Source organism: Mytilus galloprovincialis, chromosome 1 (assembly GCF_965363235.1).
Source record: "Mytilus galloprovincialis chromosome 1, xbMytGall1.hap1.1, whole genome shotgun sequence".
Lineage (NCBI taxonomy): Eukaryota > Metazoa > Mollusca > Bivalvia > Mytilida > Mytilidae > Mytilus > Mytilus galloprovincialis.
Window position 1 is genome coordinate 31,653,516 of NC_134838.1, and position 18,880 is coordinate 31,672,395.

Here is an 18,880-nt window from a genome sequence, read left to right on the forward strand (position 1 = left end):
TTCAAATAACAAAAGATAACCACTAAGAGTATTCCTGACTTTGGACAGGAGTATGAATATATGGCACTGAGTTTAACATTTTTTCTACCTTGATCTTCCATCTTTTAACCATGATCTATGTAATAATAAAAGATCATGTTTCAAATTCTGATGCTGTATCCTATATAGCTTATCAGCTCATTAATGAAGGCAAAGGGTGGAATTTTTGCTCTGAATGATTCTGATGAAGGTTAATCAAGAGATTTAAAACAATTTGGATGCACCAAAAATATGAAAAAACACTTAGTAATGAAATATTAAGATCATGGAAAATCTTGTCAATGAAAACTTGTGTGCATATATCAATAAAGAAATACAATCCTTAAGGAGCCATCAGAACATCACTTCCAGGATAGGAAAATATTTTATGAATTAGCAGTGAGAAATTGTAATATCAAGGCCTAATTAAAAGACTGATTATCTCTTAAGTTAGATTCAGTAAGTATATGCTTAGAGGGATAACTTTCATTTGTATATTTATACAATTCTAGAGTGTTTATCTATTACATGGTTTAGTCAGATTAGAATACACAGTAGTTTATTACTACAGGTTTATCTATCACATGGTTTAGTCAGATTAGAATACAGAGTAGTTTATGACTACAGGTTTATCTATCACATGGTTTTAGTCAGATTAGAATACACAGTAGTTTATTACTACAGGTTTATCTATCACATGGTTTTAGTCAGATTAGAATACACAGCAGTTTATGACTACAGGTTTATCTATCACATGGTTTTAGTCAGATTAGAATACATAGTAGTTTATGACTACAGGTTTATCTATCACATGGTTTAGTCAGATTAGAATACACAGTAGTTTATTACTACAGGTTTATCTATCACATGGTTTTAGTCAGATTAGAATACACAGTAGTTTATTACTACAGGTTTATCTATCACATGGTTTTAGTCAGATTAGAATACACAGTAGTTTATTACTACAGGTTTATCTATCACATGGTTTTAGTCAGATTAGAATACACAGTAGTTTATTACTACAGGTTTATCTATCACATGGTTTTAGTCAGATTAGAATACACAGTAGTTTATTACTACAGGTTTATCTATCACATGGTTTTAGTCAGATTAGAATACACAGTAGTTTATTACTACAGGTTTATCTATCACATGGTTTTAGTCAGATTAGAATACATAGTAGTTTATGACTACAGGTTTATCTATCACATGGTTTTAGTCAGATTAGAATACACAGTAGTTTATGACTACAGGTTTATCTATCACATGGTTTTAGTCAGATTAGAATACACAGTAGTTTATGACTACAGGTTTATCTATCACATGGTTTTAGTCAGATTAGAATACACAGTAGTTTATTACTACAGGTTTATCTATCACATGGTTTTAGTCAGATTAGAATACACAGTAGTTTATTACTACAGGTTTATTTATTACATGGTTTTAGTCAGATTAGAATACATAGTAGTTTATGACTACAGGTTTATCTATCACATGGTTTTAGTCATATTAGAATACACAGTAGTTTATTACTACAGGTTTATCTATCACATGGTTTTAGTCAGATTAGAATACACAGCAGTTTATGACTACAGGTTTATCTATCACATGGTTTTAGTCAGATTAGAATACACAGTAGTTTATTACTACAGGTTTATCTATCACATGGTTTTAGTCAGATTAGAATACATAGTAGTTTATGACTACAGGTTTATCTATCACATGGTTTTAGTCAGATTAGAATACACAGTAGTTTATTACTATGGGTTTACCTATCACATGGTTTAGTCAGATTAGAATACACAGTAATTTATGACTACAGGTTTATCTATCACATGGTTTTAGTCAGATTAGAATACATAGTAGTTTATTACTATGGGTTTATCTATCACATGGTTTAGTCAGATTAGAATACACAGTAGTTTATTACTACAGGTTTATCTATCACATGGTTTAGTCAGATTAGATAACACAGTAGTTTATGACTACAGGTTTATCTATTACATGGTTTTAGTCAGATTAGAATACACAGTAGTTTATTACTACAGGTTTATCTATCACATGGTTTAGTCAGATTAGATTACACAGTAGTTTATAACTACAGGTTTATCTATCACATGGTTTTAGTCATATTAGAAAACACAGTAATTTATGACTACAGGTTTATCTATCACATGGTTTTAGTCAGATTAGAATACACAGTAGTTTATTACTACGGGTTTATCTATCACATGGTTTAAGTCAGATTAGATTACACAGTAGTTTATGACTACAGGTTTATCTATCACATGGCTTTAGTCATATTAGAATACACAGTAATTTATGACTACAGGTTTATCTATCACATGGTTTTAGTCAGATTAGAATACACAGTAGTTTATTACTACGGGTTTATCTATTTAATGGTTTAGTCAGATTAGAATACACAGTAGTTTATGACTACATGTTTATTACACACCTTATCAAAATATATCTGCAGCTTTCATACGCACACATTAAAATTTCAATAATGGACCAATATGAAATCACGTAAATTCATACCACCGTGTTATTGATATGTCACTTTATGTCAGTTAAACATACCAACTATTCACTATTGGTACCAGTTTATACAAAGCGTCAACATCACCAGATTTTAAATCTTATTGATTCACTATTATAAACATCTAAGATTGTGTGATATTGTGTAATAAAATGACACATTTTGTGTAAAATTAGGACAAAGTTTCAGGTTATCATAATTATCTTCTGATAGGGTACACTTTACCTGGCCATAATCTGATCAACAGTGGCGTCACAGACTCAAGTCATCCAGGATATCTGATAAATGCATAGCTAAACAAATGAAATCTTTTCAAAACTAAATTTTATTAAGTTACTTAACCTTAGACAACAGATAATACTCCTGTCTTGAAATATTAGCCCTATGGTCTAAATTGTGTTGATACAAATGTACAAAAATTATAAATTATTTTCTTAGGAGTTCTAAGTTTTTAGATTTAGATTTTAAACATTTAAAAGCTTAAGTTCCTTTAAAGAGCTAATCTTCATTTCTTCAAAAGACTTAAAAGGTTTTTATAGATTGCCTAGTTTCTGACGGTGTCGGCCAAGTTGATCGAATTACTGATCGCCATGACTAAAGGCATGCTTACAGCTCTTTTGGTTATTGTAGAAATCAATAAAAACTTCCTCGACATATCCTGGTTCAATGTAAATAAGTTTTAAGTAAACTTAAGGACCTGATAATTTTGACATACTTGTGATGTATAGCTTAATAGCACTGAACTCTAATTCACAGTTCACTTGGGTACATCTCAATTGATTAGCATTACTTCAAAGATGTAGCAGAAAAAAAAAGAAAAAAAAAAACCTAATTCTGCATTTAAGAAAAAAAAAAAAAAGTGCTTTGAAATTCAATTACTGTGGAACCATTTATTTTTGTGAGTACCAATTTTTCGTGGATGAAGGAAAGTTTTCGAGGACATTTAATTTCGTGGTTTTGCCAGTTTTTATAACATTTGTCTTTTGCTGAACTTTAATTTTGTGGTTCACTTTTACCCAGGAAAATTGTTATCTAACAAATAATCAATCAACAGCAATTGTTGTTTTTAAACAAATTCTGTTGTTTTTATTTCAAAGATTTCTCTTCAAAACGTTGTACCAAAAGCACCATAATGTTGACTGATAACCTCACTAATATTGAGTGTTTTTTTTTAAACATTGTTCAGATATTCTTCATGTTGAATAATTCTTGTTCATGCTCAGGGGTAGACGATGCGACTAGTTAGCTCAGAGTCAAAGAAAGGACAAGTTGGTTTTGGGTCAAAATATTCTTGTCTCGGTGGATGACATTTCTTCCTGAGGACTAAGTTATCCTGTGAAATAGCATGTTGATCTAGCATATCATAGGGTATATACATATCTTAAATGATTGATAGAGAACAACTATCAATCAAACATGTTCTAGCTTTTGCTGTGAAAGTTACACTGTGAATCATTTTTTTTTCCTGGATTGAGCAAACTTTTACTTTCATGTCCTTGGATATTTGATTGCATTGTTTTGCCAAAGTCTGCATACAAGTGGAAAGAAAATTTGTCATTTGTTGGATATTTGAACTCACAGTTCACCTGTAACCGCCAAATAACGAAAATTAATACTCAGATAACTAAAATCTATTCCACAGTACATGATAACTTATATATTTCCTCTTCTCTTGTCCTGCCAAAGCCCTACTTTGATTTCATGTATAACAAAATAAATCTAAACATTTGTGGGTTATTTTAGGGAAAAACTTAACCATGAATTTAAATGTCCAATGAAATATAAATATTCTATAGGCTTGTTTGCAGACTTAAGCAAACTATGAAACCATAAAATACCCATGACAATTAGTATCTATCATAATAATTGAATCCACAGTAGAAAACAGAAAGGCAGAGAAATATTACGATGATGAACAAAACTGTATGAACCAACAAACACCAACATTACAATGATGAACAAAAATTTATGAACCAACAAACACCAACATTACAATGATGAACAAAACTGGATGAACCAACAAACACCAACATTACAATGATGAACAAAACTGTATGAACCAACAAACACCATTATTACAATGATGAACAAAACTGGATGAACCAACAAACACCAACATAACAATGATGAACAAAACTGTATGAACCAACAAACACCAACATTACAATGATGAACAACACTGTATGAACCAACAAACACCAACATTACAATGATGAACAAAACTGTATGAACCAACAAACACCAACATTACAATGATGAACAATACTGTATGAACCAACAAACACCAACATTACAATGATGAACAAAAATGTATGAACCAACAAATACCAACATTACAATGATGAACAATACTGTATGAACCAACAAACATCAACATTACAATGATGAACAAAACTGTATGAACCAACAAACACCAACATTACAATGATGAACAATAATGTATGAACCAACAAACACCAACATTACAATGATGAACAAAACTGTATGAACCAACAAACACAAATATTACAATGATGAACAAAACTGTATGAACCAACAAACACCAACATTACAATGATGAACAATTCTGTATGAACCAACAAAAACCAACATTACAATGATGAACAAAACTGTATGAACCAACAAACACCAACATTACAATGATGGACAAACATTTATGAACCAACAAACACCAACATTACAATGATGAACAAAACTGGATGAACCAAAAAGCACCAACATTACAATGATGAACAAAACTGTATGAACCAACAAACACCAACATTACAATGATGAACAAAACTGGATGAACCAACAAATACCAACATTACAATGATGAACAAAACTGTATGAACCAACAAACACCAACATTACAATGATGAACAAAACTGTATGAACTAACAAACACCAACATTACAATGATGAACAAAACTGTATGAACCAACAAACACCAACATTACAATGATGAACAATACTGTATGAACCAACAAACACCAACATTACAATGATGAACAAAACTGTATGAACCAACAAACACCAACATTACAATGATGAACAAAACTGTATGAACTAACAAACACCAACATTACAATGATGAACAAAACTGTATGAACCAACAAACACCAATATTACAATGATGAACAAAAAACAAACACCAACATTACAATGATGAACAAAAACCAAACACCAATATTACAATGATGAACAAAAAACAAAACACCAACATTACAATGATGAACAAAAAACAAACACCAACATTACAATGATGAACAAAACTGTATGAACTAACAAACACCAACATTGCTTTGTATTTCCTACAATGTTTATCATCCTCTGTTACCAACTATACAAGAGCAAACTACTAATTCAGTGGTAGTTGTTGGTTATGTCGGTCATATTTGTTTTTCATAAATTGCAAGGTTATAAATTAGGTCATTTGTTTTCTCATTTGAATTGTTTCACATTTTTCATGTCACAGCCTTTTATAGCTGTCTATACCATATGGGTTTTTCTCAGTGTAGAAGGTCGTAGGGTGACATATATTGCTTATTTTCCCTTGAACTGTGATTAATAGTTGTCTCGTTGGCAATCATACCACATCTTCTCATTTTTATATACTTCACCTGATTTGTAGGTACATTAGGTGTTATATATTGTTTAAGTATGTATGATAAGGCCTTGGTATTTTATATTGTATAAGTGGAAATTTTAACTATCATATAAATGGGATGGATTATTTCTGCTCACAATTTTTTTATATGTTGTAAAATTTCATTGTTTGATTCTTTTTCTTGATTTTTTTCTTAGAAGTGACAGACCAACAACCTGTACTGTTTTTTTCACACGTCCTGCAGTTTGTGTGAGTTTGTTGTGGTCATTTCAGTGAGAAACTGTACAGAATAAAAACCTTCACCATACAACATGACATGTTTAAATTGAGACTAAAATAAATAGGCATATATAAAAAGGAAAACATTGACATAATTTTCATATTTTATTATTTTGTAGGATTTATGTGACTTGGATGAGCAATTCTACACATGATAATAATGGGGCATGTTAACATTTACAACGAGGAAGAATCAGTGAAATAACTGAGGTCAAAAGTGCCAAGCTAAAGAGCTAAGGTCATCACAATTATACCACGGAATGTAGATAATTGATTCGGCCATTTTATATATATTAACATCCTTATTTAAATTAAGTAGAAGCATAATTTACAAGATGCCATTTAAAAAGTTTAAATCTCTTGCAAACAACTTCAATACAAGATTTTACAGTTGTTCTTCCAAAGTAATGAAAATATAGCGTTTAATGTTTGTATATGACAGATTCTTTTTTTTTTATAAAAGTTAGAATGAGTTAAGTCTGCTTGACTCTGGAAGTGAATGTAAATGTAGCTTCAGTTGCCATAGAAAGTGTGTCAGTATGGTTGTATTCATCATACAAACCAACATAGAGAAAATAAATACTATATTAAAATGGCAATGTATGAAGATTAAGATTAATGAATTGCACTGACTGAACACTTCAAAGTTATAATGATAAAAAAAAAATCCTAATTTTTTTTTCATCCTATATTATTTGGTAAAACAATTGAATGAACTAAGTTTGCATAACTAAAATCTACAGAAACAACAGCTTTTCTTTTGACTATCTGACAGTAGTTTTAAGACATTGAATAAGATGTTTACTACCTACTACAACGAGATACTGACAATAACATTGGAAATAGATTCTACTTACTAAATGAAATGAATTTTTCTTGGCACAGTAAATAGATTGACCCCATTTTTTTAACACTACAAAAAAAAGAGTACAGAAAAGGGGGATAACTCTAAAATTGTTCGGTGCCCTCCTGTGTCAAGTAAAACATGCCCTATAACCTGCCGCTACAATTAGCACCAATGAAATATATCATTGATTACAATCATGATTAATGTGATTCACTCGATACAATCATGATTAATGTGATTCACTCAATAACAATCATTCATTCAAACATGATCAGCATTTGAACATTTGTAAGGCAACATGGTAAAAAATAAACATATCTTATAAACCATTCAATAACAATAGTTTGATTTTCATGAAAGCCATTGATAGATAATTCTGAGGTAAATCATGTCAAACCATTCATTCTTAAATCATAACTGGAACAAAATGCGTTATCCAATTTAATTAATTTAGTTTGTAAAAAAGCATGTCAAATAAAATTTGCTGACTTTTATTATTAATTTCATTATACTTGGAAATCACTTTGTTATTTTTAGTTAACAAAAATTCCAACATTGTTAAAATGAAAAAAAAAATCTAGCTTTCTTTGTTGGTCCCTCTCTCATTTATTATGCACACATTTTCTATATTCATTCAATAATTCCGGAATCATTCATTGTTTAGAACAAACAGCAATTTCACAATGAAATAATGTAAAAAATAACAAATAACAAAGTATGTAAGTTTAGGTTAAGCACTTAAATGTAAATAAAACTTCTGATATACAGGACAAAAGTTTGATTCATATGTTCATAGATGTATATGTAAGTACAAGTTATATTTGAAATGTAAGTTTCAAATGCATCCCTTAACCATTGGTCTTATTTCATATAATTTCAGTAATTTTGATTTGTTTATCATATATCCTTTTGAAACTTATTACCCAAAATTTCTATGAAAACTGTCAATTATTTCTGCATATAAACAGCATGAAACAATTAAAAAAAATTGTATTTTGTATTCCCTGTAGTCAAGACTATTGTAATCACAGTCAAACTTTATCAACCTGATCACAATAATCTCTACAACATGTACAAGATATTATCTGGTAGTAAACAATGTTGACAGTTATAGACAGACTCAATGGTAAATAATTATACCATGGTTAGGCCTAAAGCCACATTTAACTCAATAATTGACAGTGTTTGGAATGAACCTTTTGCCTGTGTATTATGTAAAGTATGATATAATAATCATCAACAGCATATAACAATGATATTGCAGCATCAAATTTTGCCCTGTTATGTTTACAGACTAACTCCTTTGGAGACATAAAATCACAGAATACGGTACTTCTACAATATTTACCGAGGAATATGTCCTCATAATCAGACTCATCATAGTAACGTCATCTTAAAACCAAGGCTTAAGATCTTGGTGCTTGAGACTGAATCAGCTTTAAGCATTGTTAGTACACTTAGCACTATATATATATATATATTTATATTATATAATGGCATTCAAGAAATTTGCATGGATACAACATAATGAAAGACTTTTAACGTGGGTAGAGTTTTGTTTGTCCATGCTCAGGTCTTGTATAAAAATACTGTATTTTCATTGGTCATTGTTAACTCTGATTCATCTGTAAATAGTTAACACTGTCAACATTCTGCTGTCCGGCAGCAGCTGGTTCCTTGTTCACTGGATATAACAGTCTAACATCTAATTTGGAATTGTGTTCACGTAAAGACTCTCGGCTGTAATGTTCTACCAAGTCATTTATATTTTGAAAGTCACATGTTTGAGGTGTAAATCCATAATGATGATTTTCTTTGTAAATTAAACAATGTCCGACTGTGCCTTGATAACTGGAATAAAAAAAGTTACATTTTAAATAACAAATTGTATGCTGCTTTGCTCGAACAAAAATGATATATTTTTAGCCTGTGTAAAATACTCTTTAATGCAAGAGACTTATTATAATAATAATCTTTTTAGACATTATCATTTCTCGTTTATTATTTGAAACATTTAATGTTTTTTTCATGTGCCATTATTTAATTCAAAGTTTCCCCATGTGGACTATTTCCTTGTAATTCTGCCTATATACGCTGTAGCAATGTTATATTTCCTTATCAATGTCTGACCTAAATTACTGAGGATTATCTTAAGATATTTCAACATAAAATCAGGTTGAACTATATTTATATGACCTAACTAAAACATATAGGTTATCTGAATATAAATGAGGCCTTTAATATTCAAATTTATTTGAAAGCACGTTTCTGACCTACATAGCAGATTATTTCTATAATGCTCAACTGGACGATCTTGTTGTTATGACAATTTTCTCTTTCCTTTTTTTTTGAGAGAGGGAGGGAGAGAATAATCTTCTATTCAGATTTATATATGACCTTTCACTAACATTTGTATTGGCTGTGTGACCTACTTTTCTATGTATCTATAGGCCTATTGGTCAATATTCTATTAGCCACCTTTACGTGACCTTATCAAATCTTTGTGAGTCCCATTCCTTAGGTCACCCTCCAATATCAGTAACACAGAGGTCTTAAACAATACTTACACAATGGACAGCACTAGTTTGTCATTCTTATCATCTCTTTTGGGTCGGATTAAAAAGGTGCCATCTCTTTGGTTTGATAGTAATTTTTCTGACCCTGGACGATCACATTCAACATACCAGTCTTTCTCTTCATGCTTTACCTTGCTGCAATAGATGTAAAACCCATTTACTTTAAAACCAGAATTTCAACCTATAAATCATGTATTTCAACTAATAAATCATATAATTAACTATAGTACAAATTCAATTTGAACTGCTGTCTCATTTTTTCATCGTAAAGACATTTCACGCCAAACTGGTACTTATTATGTCAAATAACGATATGAAAAATATGTTAATAATATGCATGATATGCTAGTTAAGGAGTCACGTTTCTCCTGCGGTAACCAGTCAATATGTTTCAAACTTAAAACCTTTTTTTTAAACTACGTAAGATATGTATTGAAGCATACAGTAACATCACTTCTGAGTCTGTACAGACATAAAAAGACATGTTCTATTATAGCCTAAGGGTTTATCTATTTATAAGGTCATCAATGTGCTTCAAGGCATACCACCAGAACAAATTAACGCCATGTAACAGATTTCTCCAGGGGAAATACACTAATATCACTGTTCAGTTATAAAAGAATCAGATAGACCACAATCATTCTCCCTCTGGAAGGTATAAAATGTCAATAACAAAACTTCTTGTTACCAGGTGGTCACAGCTCATCAAAGAAAACACAACAGTGATGTTGCTTATGATCTTAATATCAAAGTTTTGTAAATGCCCGATAATGCACTATTCTACATGTACTTGTGACCCAATTCATTTGTAAATACACATCTTCTTCTGGAAAAAGTTTTTCCCTAATATTTAATATTTTTCTTTTTTCCAGTCTTAAATGATATTGTGTAATTATCCTCTATTTCATTTACAATTAGCTTACCTTTCGCTCTCTAATATTTTTTCAATAGCTTCAGCAGGATAGTTTTGGTCTTGTAAATATTTCTTAATCTGATCTCTTTGTCTGTTCAATCTTTTGATTTCAGGGCGAAGGGCATTCATATCGCTGATGAGTGATCGGTTACGTTGTGTTTTAGCACTAATATCTGCCTCTAAATGCTCTTTACTACCAGTTATACTGTCAAGTCTTCCTCGTAATAAATCATAATTTTCTTTCAATCTAAAAAAAATTAAAAATAAATTTAACTTTCAAATAGCAAACTAAAAGTAAATATTGTTGAAACTTCTTTTTATATTCTGAAATAAAATTTGTTTTTTTATTCTTATTAAGGATTCTGGAATTACATTGCAACATTTTGTTCATTTGTAAGACCTTAAATCTAATTATCAATAAAATGTTGTAATCCATTTCTTAAGCTAAGAGAGTGACGTCAATGCTATCCTATGACTTAAAGACATCTATATCATCTATCCTGATATACGTTAATGGAGTTACCAATCAATACCAGGGATAACTAAGTCCTCAGGAGTCAACGGGGTAACCAAGAAAGACTATTTAATCATGGATTTTCTAAAACCATCCTTTTTGGGTGTATATTGATTCCGCCAAACTGCTTTTACTTTCTTTTTATTATAATATGTTGAATAATAACACATAGTCAAACTTGACATAAAGGCAATAAAAGTAAATCTAAAACAGAATTTCTTAACAAGTTCTTGTGGACTCAGCAGAAAAACGGTCGGTAACCTATTCCATTTGTAAAACATAATCAAATAAATGCATGTCACTTATTGTTAATTCTGCTGACGGGGAAGCCAATATTCTACCCAATCAATCTTATTACAATTTAAATTGGCAAATCCACATTGCTATTTAGAATTCCAAATCAAAAGTAAATTGACAAGATAAAAAGTTCAGTAACTTCATTTCTAACTACTTCCTGCTTCTACTGATTTTGTTTACATTTTCACATTTATTTTATAAATGTTTTTGACTCTAACTCTTAAGCCGAATGTAGGATTGATCAAATTATTATTCATTGCAAGGTTTACCATTCTTCAACTGTCTTCAGTACTTTTAAAATACAAACTATGCTAAGTGCTTCTAATTACTGCTTAATTAACTTATTCTTTTAATTACTTGTGCTTTCAAAAACTGTCAACCTGTTTAATCAAGTTGTGTGAACCAGAACAAACCAGAATACATAAAACCTGAATACATTTTAATACTATCTATAAATTTTTTACTATTTCTTGATCATATAGTCCCACAACAGTGGTCACTAAACCATAACTACCTACATATATATCACCATAATAAAATGATTTTATGAATTGGGACGTGGGCTGTCCACTAGTGGGTCAGTCTTGTCATATTTAACATTAATTACGGCCATTTCTTGTTGACCTGTCATACCCAATACACCATAAAAATGTCCCACACGTCATTGAGAATGAGTTGCAATTTTCTGGATATTTATTTTAATATATAAGACAAAATAATCACCTCTGTAAGTCTCTGACTGAAGCATCAGCATGGTGGCGCCTATGAAGTTCTAACTGTTCCTCAAAGACTTTGACGGTTTCTTTAAATGCATCTAAAGCTTGATGTTTTAACTGAAGTTCTTGATTGAGTTTTGAATGTTGTTCATAATGTTTATCATATTCAGCCATCTTTTTGAGGTAGTCTTTGTGAACTTGCTGCAATTTTTGTACTTCCTGCGAGACATCTGTATATACCTGTAATTTAACATATAGTTATAGCTTACAGGTAAAACACACCTTTTTCTTCTCACTTAAACATAAATTATTTATGAAATTAACTCACACATAATTATAAAGACTTAATACAATGAATCATTAATTCTTAAAGGCAAACAATGAACTATGTATATTTTGTACTTTACAAAACCTATATTTACTAAGAACAAATTTGAGATCACACAAACACATCATGAATTCTACTTAATTGCAATTAAGAGAATCGTTCCGTCTGTGAATAATGTTTAAGCATAATACATACTGTCATAGAGCTATAAAACATTTGACACCTATCTTGGAATACTAATTTATAATTTTATAACAGTAAACAAATAACGCCTCCACTTTCCAAACATAAATCATTATCAATCTACACAATATTTCTCAAGTTTTTGTGGTTTAGGAGACATTTTACTTTATACACTGAGTGGCCTTTTTATTGAGACGACAAGTAAATGTGTAGTACCTTTAGGCAATATTACCTTGGAAATAAACTTTCTATGCAATCTTTCTTACATTATATATCCGCATTAAATGCCTCGCTGTGACTATGAGATGAAGAACAGCAATTAAAGCACTTTTGCTTTTTGTGTTTTTTTTTTGCTTAAATGTACTGATTTTGTGTCATGGATAGATACCACATATCCTTTGGTTTTTTTTTTTATTAGTTTTAAAACCATCTAATACAATTCTAAAATTCCTCTAAATTATGTAACCATACAAAATCAGACTGAACCTGTATAGAAACTAGTCTGTATGCAAATTTCATAACCTTTCACCTTTGACCCAGCCCAAGGTCACAGATAGGCATTCAACTGTGAACTTCCTTTTCACACTAAATGAAAGTGACACTATAGATCTACTACAATCTCCCTTACCCATACAACATGTATAATATACTTTCCCATTACAATCCCCCTCACTGAATGAAAGTGACACTATGGATCTACAACAATCTCCCTTACCCATACAACATGTATAATATACTTTCCCATTACAATCCCCCTCACTGAACGAAAGTGACACTATGGATCTACAACAATCTCCCTTACCCATACAACATGTATAATATACTTTCCCATTACAATCCCCCTCACTGAACGAAAGTGACACTATGGATCTACAACAATCTCCCTTACCCATACAACATGTATAATATACTTTCCCATTACAATCCCCCTCACTGAACGAAAGTGACACTATGGATCTACAACAATCTCCCTTACCCATACAACATGTATAATATACTTTCCCATTACAATCCCCCTCACTGAACGAAAGTGACACTATGGATCTACAACAATCTCCCTTACCCATACAACATGTATAATATACTTTCCCATTACAATCCCCCTCACTGAACGAAAGTGACACTATGGATCTACAACAATCTCCCTTACCCATACAACATGTATAATACACTTTCCCATTACAATCCCCCTCACTGAACGAAAGTGACACTATGGATCTACAACAAATTCCCTTACCCATACAATATACATTCTCACTACAATCCTCCTGACTAAATAAACTTACGGGATTAATATTTCTGGACACTTTGTGAAGAAGCCTGATGTTTAACGTCTTGTTATATATTGCTAATGAATTATGCTTGTAATGTTCTATTAATTCCACAACAGAATCAAAATTCAAAGGTTCTACAAATCCATATTTTCCATCTTTATGATAAATTTTAATCAATTTGTTTGTTCCACCTTTGCGTAAAGTTAATGTGTAGTCGCCAGGTGATGTTGCATCCCTCACTAAGAAAGTACCGTCGGGTTTATCACGTAAGTGTTCGTTCACTTCCTCCCTAGAAATATTTCCCCAGTACCAGTCTGCTTCACGTAACTGTTCTTCAGGACTTATTGAAGTGTCCAGCCCTGATCTCCCCACAGATGTATTTTCTGGTCTAGGTGGCACTGGTGGAGCCAGTGGGGGTGTAGTTTCACCCCAGTTGCCATTTTTTAACATTTCCTCAATAATGTCTATGTGTAATTTTGTATTGTCCACGATTTCTCTATAATGAAAACAACATAATCAAGCTCTGAACTAGGAAGTGATAACTCCACAAAAATCAATATCGTATGTGTACATCTAATCCTACTAAATCTGTGTGCATACGTTTATCATGTAAATATTGTGTATGATACAAACATTTAATCCATTATCTTAGTTCTGTCAGAGGCTCCATAGAGGGTAAAATATTTAACATGTAAGTTCTGCATTGACTATTATGATACAGACGAATAAACAATGAACTTATACACAGAAATATGGTGTTTAGCCTCAAGGTATTGTGATTTTAATATTACGTATATCAATTGACAGAAAGTGAAACAGTAGGCATTAATTTATATACTGGACATCTTCCAAGGTAAGCTTGCTGACCACAAAACCACAAATAATCATTGGTGATAAGTATTGTAAATAATTAACTAAAAGCAAATAAAGATCTTACACTTAAAAACTGAAGTCATTTTCCCCCTAATTTATATTACAATAAATCGGTCAGCTATAGAGAACTGTATTGATTTTAAGATGTTTTATGTTGTCAGAGAACCATTAAATTTGTCCAACCAAATAATTGTACTTTGGTGAACCCCTATAAATAGCTTTACTCCTTCATAGACTTAAACAGGAAAAAATACCGTAATGCAGCATTAATAACAATTGAGAGGTTTTTCCTTCTAAAGGTTTAAGAGCTTAATTATATTAAAACTGAACACAGATTGACATTTAAACAGAGATCACCAACATTAAGGGTGATTGATTTAGGTTCAATGTCTGATTTAAGTTGAATGTCCTGTCAAACAGAGTTGCATATAACATATACCTTTAACCGTTTTCTACATGTACAAAAAAATTAATATTCGGATTTACAACAATGCTTTAGATGTACGTTAGAAATGAAGTTTCAAATATTGCCAATACAAATAATGGGATACTTAATCTGATCCAAATTCATTGCATTTTCCCACCCACTGAATTCTTAACCGATTTAACTACAAATCATTTCATCTTATTGGATGGTATAAACCAACTCCCCTTCTACATTGATTATCAATTTAACAAACTGATAGTTAACCTATAAGTGCTAACAAACTTGAAACAACTGGCAGACTAGAACAAACATTTCAATATTAAAATGAAAATCATGTTTCACTAAACATGTTTCAAGCCTCATCAGTTACATGAAAAATTTTAAATAAGGAAATTGCAAAAGTAGAAAAATTTGAATGTACTGAGCCACACGATCTGTACTGATATTAAAAGCACTTTTAGCATTGGTACATGTGACCTGATTTTATTCTTATATTAATCATTATCCAATAATAAAACTCGTAAAACTTTTTAGGCATTATTTACAATGATTTCAAATTAGCTTCCATAAATACATAAATTTGCGAATCTCATAAAATATGAGAGCTACATTAAGTTCTATCCTTTTAAAAGATTGTATCTTTATAGTGATTTTAAAGCTGGCTATATTTTAATAGGGTTATATAAATATAATTAAACCAATGAGGCTATACAGCATGATAATCAGCCCATCTTATTTTATATTTCAGTGCATTCAACTTAATAATATCATACCACATCTCCTTATTTTTATTTTACATAAAACATTTGGAACATTTTATCCTTTAATTATTATATCAAATCAAGACCTGAACACCACCCACTTCATGGTTATATTAGGTTAAGTGTGCAACCTTTAAATTACAAAATTTGTTGTCATGGAAACTTGAAATTCTGCTACCATTCCAACAAGTTGACATTTTGATTATGGGCTATGCAAATCTGAGGAAATGTCAATTGCTATGGAACTGCTCATTTCATCCTACACGACTGACACAAAAACCTTTTATAAGAAGTTAATCGATAACTTACATGATTTTCTCCCATGGAGGACGCAGAAGTATATGACAAAACACATGTGACAGTTTATCTAGGCCGTCCGACGTTCCAGATTCGTGTTGTATTCTCCAGAGTCGTATAAAATGACCCATGAGAAAATGTAACGTAGACTTATGTGGTTGTGGTAATTGGGTTGTGAGATCAATTAGGTTTTTAGAGTGTTCTCCACTTTCTGTAATCAAACCAAAATATTACGATTAAAACAAAATAAAATGTCATATGACTTAAAAGTTACTCACAATTCAATTATTTTCTGGCTCATACATGTATATTGTACTTTAAACTATATCGGTATACGTTTACAAATCAAGACTTGGCTGGAGAGTTATCTCATTGGCACTCATACCACATCTTCTGACATCTACATATTATTTTTTTTTCAAATATGATGCTACCTTGGAAATATCTTTACAGTACAAAACTATCTATGTATGTCCAGTTATTTGTAGAACTCTGTTCTTATCTATTGATTGAAGCTGACACCAGCAAAGATGAAATAAATACTATGATAATTAATATTATATGTACTTACTTGCTGCTGTGATGAAGTTATCATAAAATTCTACGGGTATCACTGGATTTGGTAGTTCCCTTAGGTATTTCTTTAAAACCCCAGCCACACAATGTACATTAAACTGAGACAAATTAACTTGTGATGGCTCTGTAGCTAAAAAATAAAAAAGAACAGGTTTAGGAAAATGCTTTTTTTAAATTAAAACACCAATAAATGAACATTTTTTCCTTCATATCATTTAAAACAACAACATCTGTTATCCATCACCTGATATTTCAACAAGAGTTAAAAAAAGAAGTCATAAGTTATATTTTTTTTAAATGGATGAATACATTATCTTCATTAGTTTCCATACACTGTGTTTAATGATATGATATGTACAAAGTTTACAAAGGCGACAGTAATTGATGTGTATGTAACATGTGACTGGCATTTACACCAGTACTTGTCAAATATGGGCCATGATTGAGTTAGCTCCCCTACCATGGGCAATACAAACCTAATGACAAAAATTTGCATAAAATTATAATATTTGATCAGAATGACCAGAGTTACACTTTGATAGGATACATTAATTACTGTTTTATTCCAGACACCTGAGACATTTATATACTAACTTAGGAATAATGTCACTTAATTATTTTATACACAAAATATTGTTACATCACACATATATTGGTATAGGTTGGAAATATTTTGTTAACTTGTATCATGCTTTGATTTTTTCCTTGCATACTTTCCGATAAAAAAAAAAATGATCATAATTACAAATTTATTTAAAAACAGTAAGAAGCTCTTTTTTTCCCCATTGAATTCATAAAAATATCATACACATCACAAAGTATCCAAATATTCTGTCGATACTAAAAACAGTCAAAAATAAGTCTATGAACTGAAAAATAATTAATTGACCAATATATTCCCTGGACAAAAAAAATCTTAAAGATCTGTCTTATAAAGTTCATTTTAGGTCTAATAAACTTGATGGAAACTAAGTAAGGACAATGTAATAAGCTGATTAAAATACCTCAAGGCTTTTTATAAATTAGCTTTTATAACATCATCTTGTCTCATAAGAAAGAAATAAATCCTTTATGTATCTATATTTGGTCTCATTAGTACAATTCTTGGCAGTTTCTGTGTAATTACTTAGATTTTGCGGGGAAGGTATTAAATATAATTTTTTTCCGTTTAACAAGTGTACTAGAAATGTTTAACCCTACTATTAACAGATCTTTGATACTAGATGTCAATTGTGTTAACTTAAAACAATAGAGAGGGGGAAACATTTATCATAATACAGCAATATAAATCTCAGATCAAGAGATAAAACATTTAATTATTTAAAATATTAAATTTTTATTTTTGAAACAACGAGATTTCTATGAACTCATTTTTTACCATTTAAACTGATTTGCTTGGAGTCATAAACAATAGTATTACATTTTATTGCCATACATTTTACGGACTGTAATTTGACAAATTCTTTCTGAAATCATTTTTTTAACAGAGCAATTTATATAGTGTCATTTTACAACTTATAACTTAACTCAGTGACTTTAATTGCATATTTTGAATGATTGGGGAACTTAAAAGAGTAGTTTGCCATCTACCTTTAAAAAAACATGTCATTTATTAGTTGCTAATTTGTTTTGTGCTGCACACAACTTCCTGATTTACAGTTATCAATAAATAATACATCCAAAACATTTCAAATTATTTGTGTTCATCATCTTCAAACAAGTGACATATTGAATTAAATTTATATAAAAAAATGTTCACCTTTTGTCATATATCCTATAATATAATCTATTTTTAAAAAGAGGTGACAGAGGGATATTCCAAATAATAATAGGACACTGAGAAATCTAAGATAGAGGTGGGTGTCAAATT

At 30.6% G+C, this 18,880-nt stretch overlaps 1 protein-coding gene across 3 annotated transcripts in view; it reads right to left on the reverse strand.

Annotated features, from left to right (window-relative positions):
• Positions 1-6,520: 6,520 nt before the first annotated feature.
• LOC143071556 (phosphatidylinositol 3-kinase regulatory subunit alpha-like) overlaps positions 6,521-18,880 on the reverse strand; it is a 144,247-nt gene continuing 131,887 nt past the window's right edge. For all 3 annotated transcript variants that reach the window (XM_076245948.1, XM_076245930.1, XM_076245938.1), the window contains exons 13-19: positions 17,006-17,140; positions 16,447-16,645; positions 14,089-14,572; positions 12,299-12,531; positions 10,775-11,011; positions 9,843-9,986; positions 6,521-9,126 (exon numbers count right to left, since the gene is read on the reverse strand). In XM_076245948.1, the coding sequence (XP_076102063.1) occupies positions 8,886-9,126; positions 9,843-9,986; positions 10,775-11,011; positions 12,299-12,531; positions 14,089-14,572; positions 16,447-16,645; positions 17,006-17,140 (1,673 nt within the window). In that variant the 3' untranslated portion in view covers positions 6,521-8,885. The remainder of the gene's footprint in view (positions 9,127-9,842; positions 9,987-10,774; positions 11,012-12,298; positions 12,532-14,088; positions 14,573-16,446; positions 16,646-17,005; positions 17,141-18,880) is intronic.